This window comes from Oreochromis niloticus, linkage group LG3, assembly GCF_001858045.2.
Source record: "Oreochromis niloticus isolate F11D_XX linkage group LG3, O_niloticus_UMD_NMBU, whole genome shotgun sequence".
In the NCBI taxonomy this organism is placed as follows: domain Eukaryota; kingdom Metazoa; phylum Chordata; class Actinopteri; order Cichliformes; family Cichlidae; genus Oreochromis; species Oreochromis niloticus.
In genome coordinates, this window is record NC_031967.2 from 50,945,116 (window position 1) to 50,963,775 (window position 18,660).

At 43.1% G+C, this 18,660-nt stretch overlaps 1 protein-coding gene across 1 annotated transcript in view; it reads left to right on the top strand.

The window, feature by feature from the left end:
• Positions 1-779: 779 nt before the first annotated feature.
• The window catches only part of LOC112845982 (NXPE family member 3-like), a 37,597-nt gene continuing 19,716 nt past the window's right edge, over positions 780-18,660 (top strand). The window contains exon 1 of the mRNA XM_025905150.1: positions 780-1,077. Coding sequence (XP_025760935.1) covers positions 979-1,077 — 99 coding nt within the window. The 5' untranslated portion in view covers positions 780-978. The remainder of the gene's footprint in view (positions 1,078-18,660) is intronic.

The following is an 18,660-nucleotide window of genomic DNA, read 5'->3' on the forward strand; positions in this document are numbered from 1 at the left end:
ATTCTATCACCTCAGATGTCTGTTGAAGGTTAAGCCTTTTCTTTTCAGGCGTGACGTGGAAACTGTCATCAATGCTTTTATAACCTCACGCTTGGATTACTGCAACTCAATTTTATTAGGGGTTGGCCAGGGCACTCTGTCATGCCTGCAACTGGGGTAGAATGCCGTTGCACCGTTTTTAATTGGTAAAAGAAAATGAAAAAGGGAAATGGTCTCATTTATGGAAACAGCCAGTGGGATTGTGTTCTGTTTGACATGCATTTAGTAATAAGCATTTAGTGACTTTGAGTAATATACAACATCAGTGTGGAAAACAAGCAAGCAATTTATTTATATAGCACTTTCAGAACAACTCCCAGGTGAAAACAAAGTGCTGTACACTTGACATGCCAAAAATGATACATAGAATTAAAAAAAGATGATTAAATAATGATAAAATGATTATTAGTATTAAATTTAAAATAATAAAATCAGCACATTAAATTAAACTGAAACAATAAAATCAGGGTCATACTGTGTCATAAGACAAGGAGTAAAAATGGATTTTAAGACGTGTTTTAAAAGTAGACAATGAAGGAGCCTCTCTAATGTGCTGGGGCAGATTGTTCCAGAGATTAGGAGCAGCAATAGTAGTGCAGTTAGATGAGCAAATTAATGCGTACATGCATGTCTGACAACTGTTTTTAACAACTGCTATTTTTAGAGTTCAGAACTGCTATCCAATTAAATACGAGTCATGAGTGGTAATCTTGTCAGACAGGTAGCTTATATATCAACCTGTTTGACATCAGGTGGGAGTCCTGGGAGGAACCACAAGGGCTCCATCCCAAGGAGGAGCACAGAGGCTACTTTACTATTGTTCAACCAGACCATGAAATGCTCTTTTGTTTTTTAAAAATCCAAAACTAGTTGAGCAAGTCACAGTGTGCTACAGCCAGTGTTCACTGTTCATTCATCACGATAAGTCCACTTTCTAAAATGCAGGTTTATTCTCACCTTCCGAAATGTGGCTGCATTTTCCTACTATTGGCTGTCTTTGTATTCATCTCAATGATATATGTCATGGACATTCTCGAGGTGAGAACTTTTTTTTCTTTATTTCTTTATTTTTTTTTAATTATATTTTTATTGAATTTAAAAAAAGGACTTGTTACAATAAAGTACATTGATATTATTTAGTCAAAAAAAGAAAAAGAAAAAAAAACACCTTTTTCTTAGTCCTTTTGTTTTACAATCTGATAACAAAAAAAAAAACAAATAAACTCGGTGGCTTGACAGTGTGTTACATAATGCAGCATGTTTAACTTATTTACAAAGACTACATTAGGTACATATTATGAAGTTGAGGGTCAACCTGACATTGTACGATACATGGGAGATACACCAATTCAGGGCCGATCTTACCTAAATTCAGGGCGGGTGGGGGACACAAAGCTAATCTATTTATTCCATATTTTGTAGAATTTGTCTTTTTGAATTTTTAAAAAGAATGTCAATTTTTCCACTTTAAATATTTCAAAAACCACATTAAACCAATCCTCAAGTGTTGGCGGAGTTGGATTTAACCACTTTCTGGTTATTGATTTTTTGCTGGCCGCTAATAGCGCTTGTAAGAGTTTTGTGTCCCCTCCCCGGACCAAGCCAGCAACCAAGCCCAAGTACAAATTTACAAAATTGATGTCAAATTTTATCTTAAAAACCTCGCACAGAGTTTTATGAATTCCCAGCCAGTAATTTTTTAAGTTGGGGCAGTCCCAAAAGATATGATAATGATGTGCCTCTTCTGATCCACATCTTCTCCAGCATTCCGCTGTCCCATTTTTATATTTAATTTGATGAGGGGTTTTGAAAAATCTAATAATATTCTTCCAACAGTGGTCTCTCCAAGATAAAGAACTTGTTGAGTACCAATGAAAATTAAAAATCCTCTCCCAGTTCTCATTTGTTATACTGATCCCCGATTCCAATTCCCATTTAATCTTAACATTTTGAGTAGTATCCTTCCTTGCTTGAAGGAGCACATCATATAGTTTGGAGATTGCCTTTCTCAGAGAACTATCATATGCTAATTTAACTATCTTAAAAATTTCTGACTCAACCGTATTTGGGTTTGGGATATTGCAATGTTTGTTAAAATAACCCCTCATTTGAAGAAACCTGAAGAAATCTACTTGTCTTAAGCCATTTCTTCTTTGTAAAGACTGGAAACTCTGTAGTGTCCCTTTATGTGTGAAGGAATGGAATCTTGTTAGTCCACTCTCTATCCAGGACTGAAATCTATTATCACTTTCATTTGGTTTAAAATCTGTGTCATAAGCACACCATCTAAATACTTTTAGTATTTGTTCACTACCACATATTTTAGTCACTTTATTCCATATTTTTAGAGTGTGGCTTATCCATGGTCCTTTATCTTCTAAACGGTCTGCCAATTTTTTATCCGCAATTGAGGCTTGTTGTTGAAATTTAGGGTTCTATCGAATTCTATGGATTTCCACTTAGCTTTCAAATTAGGGTTACACCATTGCAGCAGGGGGATGACCTGAGATGCGTAATAGTAGTATTGTAAATATGGGAGCATTGCCCCCCCTTTTGCCTTGTTTAACTGTAAAGATCTAAATTTAATTCTTGGTTTTTTCCCATGCCAAATAAAGCGCGAAATCCATTTGTCCCATTCCCCAAACTGTGTTTGACTTACTTCAACCGGCAAAATTCTAAATAAATAGAGGAGTCTTGGGAGTACGTTCATTTTCACTGCTAATATCCTTGAATTTAAATTTAAGAAAGGCACCAGATTCCACCTGTCTAAATCAAATTTTATGGCCTGTGACAAGGGACCATAATTTACTTGTGATAGATTAGAAATATTCTTAGTTAGAATTATTCCCAAGTATTTAAGTGTTTCAGCTTCCCAATTTATGTTATAATTATCTCGTAAAGTTTTAGATGCTGTATAGTTTAGTGTCATTACCTGTGTTTTGTTTAGGTTTAATTTATAACCAGACAGTTCTCCAAAGACGGATAGAGAGGACATCAACTCCTCAAATGATTCTTCAGGTTCCCTCAAAAAGACCAAGACATCATCTGCAAACATTGCAACTTTTTGTTCTTCACCAGCAACTACAATACCTTTAATTTTGGTATTGTTTCTTATAAACTGACCAAGAGGCTCAATATAAAGTGCAAATAAAAGTGGTGAGACTGGACAACCCTGCCTGGTCCCTCTTTCTAGAATAAGTGATTCAGATAAATCTCCATTGACTTTCACGCGAGCCCTTGGTTTATCGTAAAGGGATTGTATTATTAAGATGAATTTATTGTGGAAACCAAAAGTCTTCAGTACCCTATAAAGAAAAAGCCATCTGACTGAATCAAAGGCTTTCTCAGCGTCCAGTCCCACCAACACTGTCTGGACCCCATCTCTGTTTATTTGTTCCATAACATGTAGGGAACGCCTTATATTGTCCACTGTTTGCCTTTGTTGGATGAAACCACACTGATCCAGGTCTATTATGTCAGGTAAAAATTTTTTCTAATTTCCGTGCCAGAATTGCTGTGAATAGTTTATAGCCCAAATTTAATACACTAATCGGTCGATAACTGCTACATTCTGTCCTATCTTTACCCTCTTTGGGAATGATGGAGATAACTGCTTCCTTCCATGAAGGGGGGTAATTTACCCTTTTGCATAATCCAGTTGAATGTTTTCAATAGAATAGGAAGCAAGTCCTCTTTAAGGTTTTTGTACCACTCTGCAGTGTACCCATCCAAACCCGGAGTCTTGCCTACTTTTAATTTAGATATTGCCAGGTGAAGTTCTTTGGTTGTTAGTGGTTGGAGTAAACTTTCATTTTGGAGATTCATTAAAGTTGGTAGTTTTAATTTGTTCAAAAAATTATCAATTTTTATTTCATCCGTTGTTTGTGGTTGGGTATACAGTTCTTTATAGAACAACTCAAAGCTCTCTTGAATTTTCTCTAATTGATTTTCAATTATCTTTGTTTGTGGGTTTTTTATTTTAAGAATTGTGTTTTCCAGTCTCTGTTTACGCAGTTTATAGGCTAAGACTTTAGAGGATTTGCTTCCTATCTAATAATATTTCTGCTTTAAAAAAATAATTTTCTTTTGAGTTTCCTGCGTATAAATTTCATCGATTTCGACCTGTATTTTTTTTTATTTCTTTTTTTATCTCAGAATTACCTTTGTATCCATCTTCCCGTTGTAGTTGTTTTAACTTTGCCTGAAGGTTGACTAATTTTTGCAGCTTTATCTTTTTCAGATGGGAGGTCATTGAAATTATTTTTCCTCTCATTACTGCCTTTAGGGTGTCCCATAATATGATTTGTGACACTTCCCCCGTATCATTTAGTTCAAGAAAATCTTTTATTTCTTCTCTTAACTTTTGTTTTAGTATAGGATCGTTTAATATAGTTGAATTCAGTTTCCACAGCACCTTCCTTGCTTTTTTCTCTAAACTCAAAGACAATGAAATGGGGCTATGATCTGAAAGATCTATCGTTTTAATTTTACATTCCTTTACTCTAGTACAATCATTACTGAACATAAAGAAGTAGTCTATTCTAGAATAAGTCCTATGGGGACAGGAGTAGTGGGTATAGTCCCTGCTTTTTTGTAAGAGCATTTGAGCTAATAGATGCTCCAGACACATCTAGTTTAGGGTTCAATCTAATATTGAAATCACCTCCACAGATTACCAGACCTTGTGAATTCACCATTAAATCAAATATTTGTTTATATATTGTCCAGTTACATCCCGGAGGAATATACACATTTATAAACGTCATTTCCTGACCTTCAATTTTACCCGTAATTTTTATAAACCTTCCCTCCCCATCCTGTAGTTCTAATATATATTCATAATTAATTGTATTTGAAATAAGTATAGCAACTCCTCTCCTATGTCTTCCCTTGTATGAAGACGAAAATACGTTTTTAAAACCTTGTCTTCTCAATTTATCATGTTCTGACTGACTCAGGTGGGTCTCCTGGAGGAAAGCCACCTGTGCCTTTTCCCTTTTTAATTTAGACAAAATCTTACTTCTTTTGACCGGATTTAGAACTCCATTTACATCAAAGGATATTAATTCAATTGGTTCTCTCTGCATTCACACCTTACAATTCCCCCCTTTCTCCCCCACTTCATATAAGCTGCTGCCTCGTAAACATAGTAAAACAAAAATTGCCACCAAAAATAAAAAAATAAAAATAAATAAATAAAGTTGTGAACACTTAACAGTTCTCCCTCTTCTGACTTCCACCCACACGGTCCTCTTTCTGACCTGTAGCAAGTCCGAGGGAAAGCCTCCAACCTAAAATGAGTTGCAGGGCCCTCTACTGTGGCAACAGTCATGATGGTCCTCTCCCCTTTTGTCCCTTTACTTCGATCAAATTACTTAACACATTTATGTTAAGTGTGGCTCTTTATCTTGTCTTAACTTTCAATTATCACTACTAAAGTCCATTTGTTGTAGTTAGGATTAAGTTTAACCTGTATTGTCCGGTGATGAATGTCTGAACGCTTGCAGTTTGTCTTTGAAGCTGCGTGGTTTCGCTGCCTCCGAAGTTCGCCTTGTTCGCACAGGCTGCCATGCTCCTCGCTGAATCCTCTCCCAAAGTGACACTGGTTTTTCAATCACTTTTACCGTCAGTCCCCGACTCGCCATGTCCGCTGTTGCCTCTTCCACCGTATCATACGTTATCTTTCCATCTTCGTAATGTACTCTCAAACGGGCTGGATACAGGGTTTGGAAACGTATCTTGTTTTCCTTCAGTGCACGCCTGGCTTCAGCATATTCCTTCCGCTTTTTCAGAATTGCTGAAGCGTAGTCATGGTCGATGCTAATTAGGTGATTATCCATAGTGAAACCTTTTTTCTGCCATGCCAGACAGATCACCTCTTCCTTCATTTTAAAACTCTGGAATCTAACAAGGATAGATCTGGGCTTCACGTCTGGTGGAGGCTGCGGACCCAGGGCCCAGTGCGCTCTTTCAATGTGCATCTCCGTAGAGGCAGGGATTCCCAAATTTTCTTTGAGGACTTTCTTGATAAACGCTACCATTGCTTTTGCGTTTCCTTCTGCTCCCTCAGGTATTCCGTATATTCTCACATTCTCTCTCCTCGAGTGGCACTCCTGGTCTGTTAACTTCTCTTGTAACTGCTCTTGCATTCGCAGCAGGCTTGTTAACACTTCTTCCATATCTTGTAGTTTCCTCTCATTTCCCTCAATCCTGCTCTCAGCTTCATCCAATCTAGCGTTTGTCTTTGTGAACTCTGCCTTTATTTCTTGTCGATATTCACGTAGTTCTTTAAGTATTATTTTGTTCGTCACTTCTTCCTCCGTGTTAACTTCACCAGACGTGTCTTCGCCGGAGCTAACAGTAGCGACATCATGCGCTAGCAAATTTGCCTCTTTTGTCGTTTGCGTAGTGGTCTTCCTGCTTTTTTGTTTCGTGGCCATCGTTCCCCTATCCAGAAGTTCACTAAGACTATTTTTGTCGTAGTAAATTGACTTTATGGGGTGATTCCTGAATTTTGATCGGGAGACTACGGTCTAAGCTACCTTATTTTATTTATTTATATGTTGAAACATAAGGCAGGATACAAAACAAAGCAAGATGGAACAGAACACCCAGGAACACTTGTAGTGAGCATGGATGTCAGTGTGGTGAATTTCTGTAGTTCTGCCAAGGTCTGTTTAATGTCTGAATGCTGGTGTTACGGGTTCGAAATTGAGGATGAGAGTAAAACAATGATAGTCCAGAAGAGGTCGTTCAAACAATTGGTTTTAATGAATGCACGCCGCGTGGAGAGGTGCAAACTGCAAAACAGTTGTACATCTCTACCCAAAATACACTCTAGATTGCTTTTATAACATCAGGGTATTGTAACGCCCCTTCTTGCGTTTACAAACACATAATTTGCATGTACAGAACATTCATGTATTTTAAGAATTAAATGCAAACACAGAGGTTCCTCCTTGTGGCATCCTCTTCCGAATATGGTGATGACCTAAGGCCTTTGAGGTCACCATGGGCTGGACATCCTTACGTCACCTGTAACTAAGCAAACTCAAATACCACAAGAAGCTGAATACATTCAGGCCTTTGCTCAGCTACTATTTTACTGTAACCATGTACTCAGCCTATGAGTTATGATACATATATTTAACTCAATCATTTTAAAGTAGTTATAACTGCACCTGTAATAAACATGTTAATATTTGATTATGATAACCCCTATAATATAAATTATAACATAATGCCAGCAGCTTCAATAAACACTTTGATGAAATGATAATTAATGCAATGATAAGATGATGGTTATGTAAAATAATCCCTGTAATTCCACAATTCCCTCTCTTGACGTCTTCCAAAGACGTCACTACACCATTCCCAGGTCCACTACCTTCGCTCTGACCCTCTCTAGCCGCCCCCTGACTCAGCAAATCCGACAACCTCATGTCCTCTAGATGGTCCAGCAATAAAACACCAGCTCCCACTTGAAAACACTTCATGCTTAAGTGGTCCCTGCTCCTTTTCTGGGTCCCTCTCTAGTGGAAATCTTCTCCTGTAAGGGATAAAAACAAACAGCCTCTCTCTGCTACACCTTACTAACTTACTGTGTTCATCTCAGGTTCCTGTCATTATTCAAAGTTGGTTCACAATATCATATCAGGCCAAATCACAAACCCTACTGCCACGTTTACTTTGTTAAGCTCTTCAGTTAGACTCTGTACCGGTTTGCCAATCTGTGTGTACATACCTCTACACTTTTAATGTCTAAATTCACATGTGTATGTATGTGCACTTGTATGTCAATCTACATCTATCAGTGGTTTGTCAGATATAAGGCGTTAATGTGAGAAATGTTTCCTGACTATTAACTCCTGATACTCAAGGAACTTTCCTGTTTGCCGAACTTCCTAGGTTTGGCCTTTTACACTTTTACTAAAGAAATTTTAACAGAGCCCAAAGAGATTTTTATTTTGCTCCTGTGCTTGACAGGTTAAGCGAAGTTGTTTTTTGTTTTGTTTTGAAATTTTCCCTTCTGTGTGTGTGTGTGTACATAAGTAAGAATATAATAATCAACATAAGATCCCTGGTTTGCAAATGATTTTCTGCCCCCGCTGCAGGGCAACATCCTACATCATTTTGTGGTGAGTCTATGTTGGCTAGTTTAATACAGATATGTAACAGTTGCTTCATTACATTGCCCACTCAGAGTTGCGCAGTTTTTATGTATGTGGAGAGTGTTTTCACAGTTTAAACATAGGTTACTCACATTTCTAGCCTGATTGTTTCCCAATAAAAGCGAAATCAAACTTTACATTTGATTTCACTTATGTATTATCCTGTTCTGGGCTCTATCCATTATATTAACTTTATTTAATCTCAATACTCTTTATGTGTGTGAGCAACGCTTTTAGTTTTATTAAACACAACCCCAGTAAAATGCACACCATCCCCATGTCAGCCTAAATCTCCGCTAAAAAGCACACTTCAAAGTTTTCTATCTGGATTTACGCCTCTTTTGGCCTCAAGCATATACATAACATGCCAAGGTTACTGTTAATGCCCGTTAGACAAGTTTCCATTATCTACAACATTTTGTTTCACCCGGCTCACCCTCACACATTTCCTGTTCATATTTATCTTTAACACCATTTACCTCAGTAGTTGCTAAGCAGAAACAAAGCAACCTGTGGTCCACCTTTACCCTGTAAAATAAACCCCTGTCATGTTTGTGTCTGTAAGCATGTTTTGCATTCATTCATTACACTCCCCGCCATTCCTACAAGTTAGGAGCTGTAAAGTTAAAAGCTACATCAAGTCCAGGCCTTTGGCCTGGCCTATATATAAATCATGTGTGTTTGTAAGCGTGCGTGCAATTAACCTGCTATGTTCTCATCTTCCCTCAACATGTATCACCTGGACACTCTCACCAGTGAAGCTTAAAACCTGTTTGGACGGAACATCAACTCTAAACAAGCACAGTTACGCATTGTGTATAAAATTAACTCAACCTGTAAATAGAGACATCACTGTTATGACCAAGATCGACCTCTGCACAGCTCAGACGCCAGTTGCAAGAGCTCTCTAACATTAGAATCATCAACGGTGACTTATATAGTGTTATTTCGGTACTTTATACTTCACACATTTTTGAACGTTGTTTATATGGGGAGTTCCTCTTTTTGTGTCTATTTTTATTAATATGCCTTGTGCACTAAAGCTTCCTGTTTTTCAGTCTGGCTGAGCACTCGTTTGTGAGTATAAACTGGCCTCTACAAGCCTTCATTAGCAGATACACATTACGAATGCTTCATATATACAGAGAAAAACCCAATAATCCACATTTCACTATTTTGTTCTTTGGTTCAGATTTGGATTCTGTATTGTTCTTTATTTGTTATTATTTTGTCATAAAATAAGTCAACCAAATAACTTAAGCTGTGTGACAGCACCTTGCGTTTACGCCAGGCTGTGAACTGCCCTGAAGCTACACCCCCTTTCACCCCATTTACTTTCTCAATCTTAGTTTAAACTATTCCTGACCTTCTCCTTCTCTCGTCTGATCATCTCAAGTACGTCCTGTACCAAATTTACTTCCTCTTTTCAAGCCCCACATTTAATTACAAGCTCCAACACATTTGCCCTATATGGCTGTTCCGACGTGTTTCCTGTCAACTTAACAGAGTTATTCTCAAAACTCAGAGCTGAAGTTCCCCTTTTCTAAGTCTGTATGTTCTACAAGAGAGCAAGTCGGTAAACAAGTTTATCATCACAAAGGTTGTTAGGTAAAGGTCACGTAGACATTTGCCTAGTAACCCTAAAAGAACACATTTCATGTAGCTAATCGCATATATTAACACCCCCCCTTTTTGTGACACATCTCATGTGTTACAAACTCAAAATCCTTCACTCGAGCTTAGGAAATTAAAAGAAAAAAGTTAGTCATATCATATTAGGCATACATGCTCCGGCCCTTCAAACCTGTGTTTAAGGAATGAAATCAAATTAATCATCATGTCAAATCCTTTCTTGGCTCCATCCACAGCCTGCATCCTTGGAACGTCCTAGAAACAAAAGCCTGTGTGTTAACCAGAACATCACCTTTTATACTCAGTTTCTCCACTTATGATCCAACCTGTGTTATAACAGAAAAGTTAAAACAGAACAATTATCAGTCATGTGTCCAACCTTAGTCCAGTCTTTTGTCAGTGTCCAGTCGGTCCAACCTATGGCCTGCCTGGTCCGTCCATTCACCTGTCCATTCCCACACATTCACTCACACGCATTACCATCAGGTATTGCTGACAGTGGAGACTATCTCGCAAATATTCAGTCTTCACTCTCAGCAACATCAACTCATTTATTTGTTTTACTTTGTTTTTAAGAAAATAGTTCTTTCTGCTTTTGGACTGGATTGGCTCGCGGCAATCCTTTTAGACAGAGAGTTAGCCTTCTCCTCTGCCTATTGTAATCTGGAGAAGGTCACCGAGAATTTTCAGCGCTGTTATCCACTCTTTTGCAGGCCTGCTTAGAACAAAAATGAGAAGAAGAGAGCTGATTATTAGCTCATCAAAACACAAAACAAAATCACCTGACAGGTTTTTTCTAAGTGCACTGTTATAGAAACTATGGGCCCTTTTAGACATGTCCATGTTTATCAAAACTCCCTCTATTAAAAATAAAACAACAACCTCAAAAATCTTCAACAATCTGAAATTTCACCCGTTCGACACACTGAAAACCTCGCCAAAAGCTGCACCGTTTCGTACACAACAATATCCCCCTTTAGGCACTTTACCATACTCAGATTCAGCCTAAGATATAAACACATTATAACAATGTGTCAACACTAATTTATAAACCTCTTAATCAAATTTACACCTCTGAACAGTCAACTTCTCCTTTAAGGCCTCAATCACACACACACACAGCAAGCTCCTCTGTCCACATTCACACGAGCTCTCAAACTTTTTCCATACTCAGCCATATCTCAACAATTTAACTTGGCAAAATAAATACATGTTTAAACTTTATCACATTATTCGATTATTTTCATTTTCTTTCTATACTAATCACTTACTTTGATCAATCAGTGCAAGAGCACTCCTGAGTCACTCTTATAAACACTTTAATCACTTTATTAAACATTCACACCATTCTATCACTCATACAAGTAGCAAGCTGATCTTCATTGGGTATGTTTGTGTGTGTTATTTTTACATATATGGCTTCACAGTCTCACAGACACTTTCCCATTCTCCAGTTAAAGAGTCAGTTTTCTCCTTCCCCGAATTACTAACCCAAACTTTAATTTCCCACCTTAAATCACAGCCCTCCTGGTCTTCCCTCAGCAGTTAGGGCTTGCTTTCAGGTTCCTGGACACATCATGCTGTGAACAATTCAACCAGAAACTTGCCTTAACATATCCATTCATGTTAACCTGTAATTTCTTCCGACTGCTGCTTCTGGAGAATTGGTCCAGGTCTGCTTGCCCCTAAAAATAACAAAACTAAGACATTTTCATTATTATCACAAATGCTTAAATGACCCATTTCTCTATCTCTGGTCAGAAATACCAATTATGCCATGTATGTAAGCGTGTTCTTCCTTGCATTATGTGGTCATGTAAATGCAGTGTAAGCTGTTTTCTTCATTGCATCCTTATGTATTCATTGCATTTTCATGTATTCATATTTAATTAATGCATCTTTTCACTGAGCTCTACATTCAAACTATCTCACTTCTGATTCGTTTCAAAAATAATCTCACATGTAACAATTGGTATATGTGTGTTTTCTATTCATTAATATAATTGTCAGTTATTTTGATTATCTTTACCTTTTGTATTGTTTACCTCTTTGTTGTGATGTGGTGGACATCCCTAAACTATCACGAGTTCAGGGTTCAATTTCAATCCAATCATCTCCTATCTTCTCGCAGTCAAACTCGTCCAGCTTCATCTCTCACTGGTCCTTTTCCATTCACAGTGTCCTGTTCAGGCTTCAGAGCCCCAGCAAACACAGTCTGTTTCTTCTCTGTTTTGATCTTTCAGTATTTCCTCTTCCTTCAGTCTTATTTTCATTTGCTGTGTTTTCTTCTGCATCCATCTTTTCAGTCTTTTCTTCCAAGATTGCTCCAAGCTTGGCAAATATGACAGTCAGTGCCTTCAAGCAGACATATCACGCTGTTCTTCACCCGCATGCATGTTGCATCACGTGCTTTCTTCCATGCTGCTGGACTCATCAGTCGTTGTCAGTGTTACTGCTTTCGCCTGCACTGTCTTTTAGCTTCCGTTACTTCTTCACGTCCACGATGTTCTATCGGTCTTCATCAGGAAATTGACTGTCCTTTACGTGTCTTCTCGGGGTGAAGGACAAAGTGAGAGCTCAAGCTGCACAATTTCGAGCCAAAGACTGGCTTATTTTCTCCCAATTCTTTTAATCTGGTCCTCTGCTGCTGAACTCAAGGTTGCAAAGTTGAAAGACGCCCACCTGTATTGACACACTAAACCATATAATTAGTAATATATGCATTTTTTTTCTTAAAGGCTTCATTTGCTTCATGTGCCTAGAGTTAACTCATCTATCTCTCTGTGTTCTTTCTGTACACACTCAGTTCCTTTTATGGGCATGCATTTCCTGTCCCACACACACATTTTAATAACGCTCTTTCACACATCACCATTCTTTAGGTCAGTTTTGTAGCATCAGTCACACAATCATTTCTTGAGTGGGTGTACTAAGTGCATATACTTATGTGTTTTTAAACAGAAAAATAAACTCAACCTCTCATAACATCAGTCAAGGTCAAATATCTTCATAGACCCAAAAGTAAGCATATTATTTCCCTAGTCAAAAGTCAAACCGTTACTCACAGTAATTTTAATCTAACAGCCTTTGTGTTTTGAAACTAAAAAGAGGAAGGAACAGCGCCCAATTTAAACTGCGCATGTTGTCACTCAACAACACACACACAGAAAATGTAACTGTATATATTATCTCAAACTGAAACAAAACCCATCTAAAAATCCTAAAACATCTTACTTCGACACCCCAAAACACACATCGCTTACAGACATCTTTATTAATTAAATTATCTCAAATTCAATTTCACTTCTCAGAACCCAGGTAACGGTCTTAAGTATCAACAGTTTATGTATCCTATCTCAAAACCCCGCAAAAGTCATACAGTCATGGCAAGAAATAAAACTTTACTTACAATATTGTAATAAACAACTCCAGCGTCTTAAATACAGGCATCAGCCATGTGTAGCAGTCCCTATAAACTTCCTATCAGTCTTACACAGTTTTACCTAGTACAGACACGTGTCAAGCAAACCCCATACTCATATTCTACAGTTATCATGAAATACTTATCATAATCAACAACAGTCACACAAATATAATAAACATAAACTGCATTTCTTCCCTTAAAACACGGATTGAAGTCGTCATAAACCCTGGCTCTGCAGTCAGTCATTAGCCACTCATTCGTAAACAGGAAATGTCACTCTAAATAAGTCACAGGCATCTCATTTACATAGACACAGACACACTCTCAAAATAACCAGCCTGCTGCAGTGCCCGTGGCAGACAGAGCCTATATACAAACATAAAAATTATAACACAGAGACGTCTGATAAATTAAATAATATTTACAAGGCCTTAAATTGCACAACCTACATAATTTAGACAAAATTTGAATTAACCCTCCAAGGGACAAACTCCAAGTTTTTGATAATCAATGACCCAGTATCAGGTCCAACCTGTGTCTGGTCTAATTGCTAAAGTTCCTAAGTCAATTTAAAAGCGTCCAACGCCCAAGGTCCAACCTTTACTACCCAAAAAAGTGCATAAACCGTTCCAAACGGCAAAGTGGTCCAACCACTAGTTATTCTGGAGTGCCCCAAGCTCCACAGTGACCAACTGACTATCCCTCATAGAGGACGGAGTCTAAGCGTCCCTGACTCCGGCAAGCGTTACCTCTGAGCGATGCACTTCCTAGAACTTTCCACAGTTCCGTTCTACATGAATTTAATTACGTTTTAAAGACATCCTATGAAACCACCAACCCACTTTATTGATGCCCAAGCCCAGCTTTGTATTCAATTATAACTGTATGACCATATACAGATTTCAAATGACCTATTTCCTAAATTCAGTAGTCCAACTACTTTAAATTCTCTTTCCTTAGCAGTCCAACTGCATTTAAATCCTCGTAGCAGTCCAACTGCTTTTCCTTTAATCAGTACTGTCACTTAACCTTACATTATCATTACTTCAACTTCAATTCTCATGAGATTTTCACCAAAATCAAAACAGACCCTTACCAGTAATTTTCAGTGAGTAGACTTTCAATTTTGTCAGAACCAATTCAGCACTGTTTGGAAATAATTCAACAGGTAGTGCCTTACCTTTGAATAAGCCGGCTTATGTCCACTCACTTCGACCACTGACTCGTGTCTGCCTGTTTGAGCACCTTGGACCCTCTCAGTCTCAACCTCCACCTTTTCTCCCTCAACCCTCGGCCAATGCACCAAATGTTACGGGTTCGAAATTGAGGATGAGAGTAAAACAATGATAGTCCAGAAGAGGTCGTTCAAACAATTGGTTTTAATGAATGCACGCCGCGTGGAGAGGTGCAAACTGCAAAGCAGTTGTACATCTCTACCCAAAATACACTCTAGATTGCTTTTATAACATCAGGGTATTGTAACGCCCCTTCTTGCGTTTACAAACACATAATTTGCATGTACAGAACATTCATGTATTTTAAGAATTAAATGCAAACACAGAGGTTCCTCCTTGTGGCATCCTCTTCCGAATATGGTGATGACCTAAGGCCTTTGAGGTCACCATGGGCTGGACATCCTTACGTCACCTGTAACTAAGCAAACTCAAATGCAACAAGAAGCTGAATACATTCAGGCCTTTGCTCAGCTACTATTTTACTGTAACCATGTACTCAGCCTATGAGTTATGATACATATATTTAACTCAATCATTTTAAAGTAGTTATAACTGCACCTGTAATAAACATGTTAATATTTGATTATGATAACCCCTATAATATAAATTATAACATAATGCCAGCAGTGTCACGGTTCGCGGGTGCAAGCCGTGTGGAATTATTTTAGGACCAAAACAGCAGCTCAGGTGCAGGCGAGTATTTATTGAAGGAAGGACAACGAACAACAAAGGTACTGGGAAAAAGAAACTAAAGCCTAAACTGGGTCATACTAACAAAACAAACCAGAACGCAGATGCGGGGAGGTCCGAGGAAACACACACGGAGAGACGCAGGGACATCGAGGGGAAACAACACAGACGAACCAGCAACGACAAAGACACCAGACAGGACTAAAATACACTCAGAGAACACAGGGAGATTACACACAGGTGGGGGACACAGCTGGGAGTGATTAATGTGACGAGACAAGGGAGGCAACTGAAAACACTCACATGAGACACAGACCTTCACAATAAAACCGGAAATACATACACACAAAGACACAGACTAGGAAACGCGGACTTAACACAGGAGTAGACGGCAGAACAGAACAACACTAAACAGCAGGGAGAACAGAACCAAAATCACAGTAAAATAATAATAATACTAAAACATAAACACGGAGTCACAGACACCGGATCATGACAGGACCCCCCCCCCAAAGGCTGGCCCCAGACAGCCCAACAAGAAAAGAAAACAGCCAAACAGAAAACAACCCGACCAGGGCGGTGGGCGGCGGGGGCGCAGGACGGAGGGCTCGAGGCAAAACAAAACAGGAGCACTGGAAAGTCAGAAAACAAAACGCGAGTCCAGCCCCAAAAGAAACACACCGGAGCACAAGAAAACAGAGTCCAAAAACAGAAGAGTTCAGGGGGCCGGCCGTGCGGAAGGCAACGGCGGCGACGTGGAAGCAGTTCAGGGGGCCGGCCGTGCGGAAGGCAACGGCGCCGACGTGGAAGCAGTTCAGGGGGCCGGCCGTGAGGACGGCAGCGGCGCCGACGTGGGCACAGTTCAGGGGGTCGGCCGTGAGGACGGCAGCGGCGGCGACCCAGGTGGAGGCGGTCCGGGGGCCGCCCACGACGGCGATGTCGCCTGGCCAGTGGCCTGGAAGGTGGCCAGTCAGCTGCGGACCCCGACGGGGTAGGACCAGGCGAGGCTGAAGACTCGGAGGCTGGACCAGGCGAGGCTGAAGACTCGGAGGCTGGACCAGGCGAGGCTGAAGACTCGGAGGCTGGACCAGGCGAGGCTGATGAGGCCGCAGGTGACGGCGTGGAAGCCGGAGACGATGAGGCCGCAGGTGACGGCGTGGAAGCCGGAGACAAAGGCACTGCAGCTGGCGGCGTAGATGGTGAGGCTGCAGCTGGCGTGAATGAAGAGGCGGCAGCTGGCATGGAAGCCAGAGACGGAAGCGCTGCAGGCGGCGGCGTGGAAGCCGGAGGCGGCGGTGCTGCAGGCGGCGGCGTGGAAGCCGGAGGCGGCGGCGCTGCAGCTGGCGGCGGCGTGGGAGCCGGAGGCGGCGGCGCTGCAGCTGGCGGCGGCGTGGGAGCCGGAGGCGGCGGCGCTGCAGCTGGCGGCGGCGCTGCAGCTGGCGGCGGCGTGGGAGCCGGAGGCGGCGGCGCTGCAGCTGGCGGCGGCGTGGGAGCCGGAGGCGGAGGCGCTGCAGCTGGCGGCGGCGTGGGAGCCGGAGGCGGCGGCGCTGCAGCTGGCGGCGGCGTGGGAGCCGGAGGCGGCGGCGCTGCAGCTGGCGGCGGCGTGGGAGCCGGAGGCGGCGGCGCTGCAGCTGGCGGCGGCGTGGGAGCCGGAGGCGGAGGCGCTGCAGCTGGCGGCGGCGTGGGAGCCGGAGGCGGAGGCGCTGCAGCTGGCGGCGGCGTGGGAGCCGGAGGCGGAGGCGCTGCAGCTGGCGGCGGCGTGGAAGCCGGAGACGGAGGCGCTGCAGCAGACGAGGATGGTGAGGCTGCAGCTGGCGGCGGCGTGGAAGCCGGAGGCGCTGCAGGCGGCGTGGACGGTGAGGCTGCAGCTGGCGTCGGCGTGGGAGCCGGAGACGGAGGCGCTGCAGACGGCGGCGTGGATGGTGAGGCTGCAGCAGGCGTTGGCGTGGGAGCCAGAGATGGAGGCGCTGCAGAAGGCGGCCTGGACGGTGAGGCTGCAGCTGGCGTGGAAGCCGGAGGCGCTGCAGCTGGCGGCGGCGTGGAAGCCGGAGACGCTGCAGCTGGCGGCGGCGTGGAAGCCGGAGATGAAGAGGCCGCAAGCGACGGCGTGGAAGCCGGAGACGGAGGCGCTGCAGCAGGCGACGGCGTGGAAGCCGGAGACGGAGGCGCTGCAGCAGGCGGCGGCGTGGAAGCCGGAGACGGAGGCGCTGCAGCAGACGAGGATGGTGAGGCTGCAGCTGGCGGCGGCGTGGAAGCCGGAGGCGCTGCAGGCGGCGTGGACGGTGAGGCTGCAGCTGGCATCGGCGTGGGAGCCGGAGACGGAGGCGCTGCAGACGGCGGCGTGGGAGCCGGAGACGGAGGCGCTGCAGACGGCGGCGTGGACGGTGAGGCTGCAGCAGGCGTCGGCGTGGGAGCCGGAGACGGAGGCGCTGCAGAAGGCGGCCTGGACGGTGAGGCTGCAGCTGGCGTGGAAGCCGGAGGCGCTGCAGCTGGCGGCGGCGTGGAAGCCGGAGACGCTGCAGGCGGGACGGGTCCCTCGGACCCTCCAGCGAAGACTTGAGACGAAGGCCGGAGCGGTCCCTCGGACCCTCCAGCGAAGACTTGAGACGAAGGCCGGAGCGGTCCCTCGGACCCTCCAGCGGAGACTTGAGACGAAGGCCGGAGCGGTCCCTCGGACCCTCCAGCGGAGACTTGAGACGAAGGCCGGAGCGGTCCCTTGGACCCTCCAGCGGAGGCACGAAATGAAGGCCGGACGGGCCCCTTGGACCCTCCAGCAGAAGCCATCACAAAGCCAGCAGGCACGGAGTCCTCTGGCAGACACGAAGGCAACGGGTGCTGTGCTGGGCACTGGTTCTGCTCACACAGCGCTGACCCGAAGTTGTTCACTGAGGGCTGCTTAATCTTCAGGGATCCAGTAACAGCTGGGGAATGAAACCTAGCTTCTGGGGAGGCCCTGGAGTGCATTACGGTGCTTGAAGCAGCTAAGGCACGAGAAACTCCCTGGGCGGAACTCAGACTTTCTCCCTGCATAAAGTGAGTGTGTGAGACTGGCGACGGAATGAGCGACGGAGCTACGGGGGACACCGGAGCCTGAACCACAGGCGGCACTGGGGCCTGGACTGCGGGTGAAACTGGGAGCACTGGAGACACAGGAGACTGAACTACAGGAGGCACAGGAGACTGAACTACAGGAGGCACAGGAGACTGAACTACAGGAGGCACAGGAGACTGAACTACAGGAGGCACAGGAGACTGAACTACAGGAGGCACAGGAGACCGACCTAAGAGTGGCACAGGAGACTGAGCTGAGAGTGGCACAGGAGACTGAGCTGAGAGTGGCACAGGAGACTGAGGAGGTGTGGTGGAGCGAGGCTGGGACAAGGAGGTGGGAAGTTTGTGTAGCTCAGAACTTGGAAGTCCCAAATACAAAGCGAATGCTTGCAGTGGAGTAAGCCCAGTGTCTTCCACC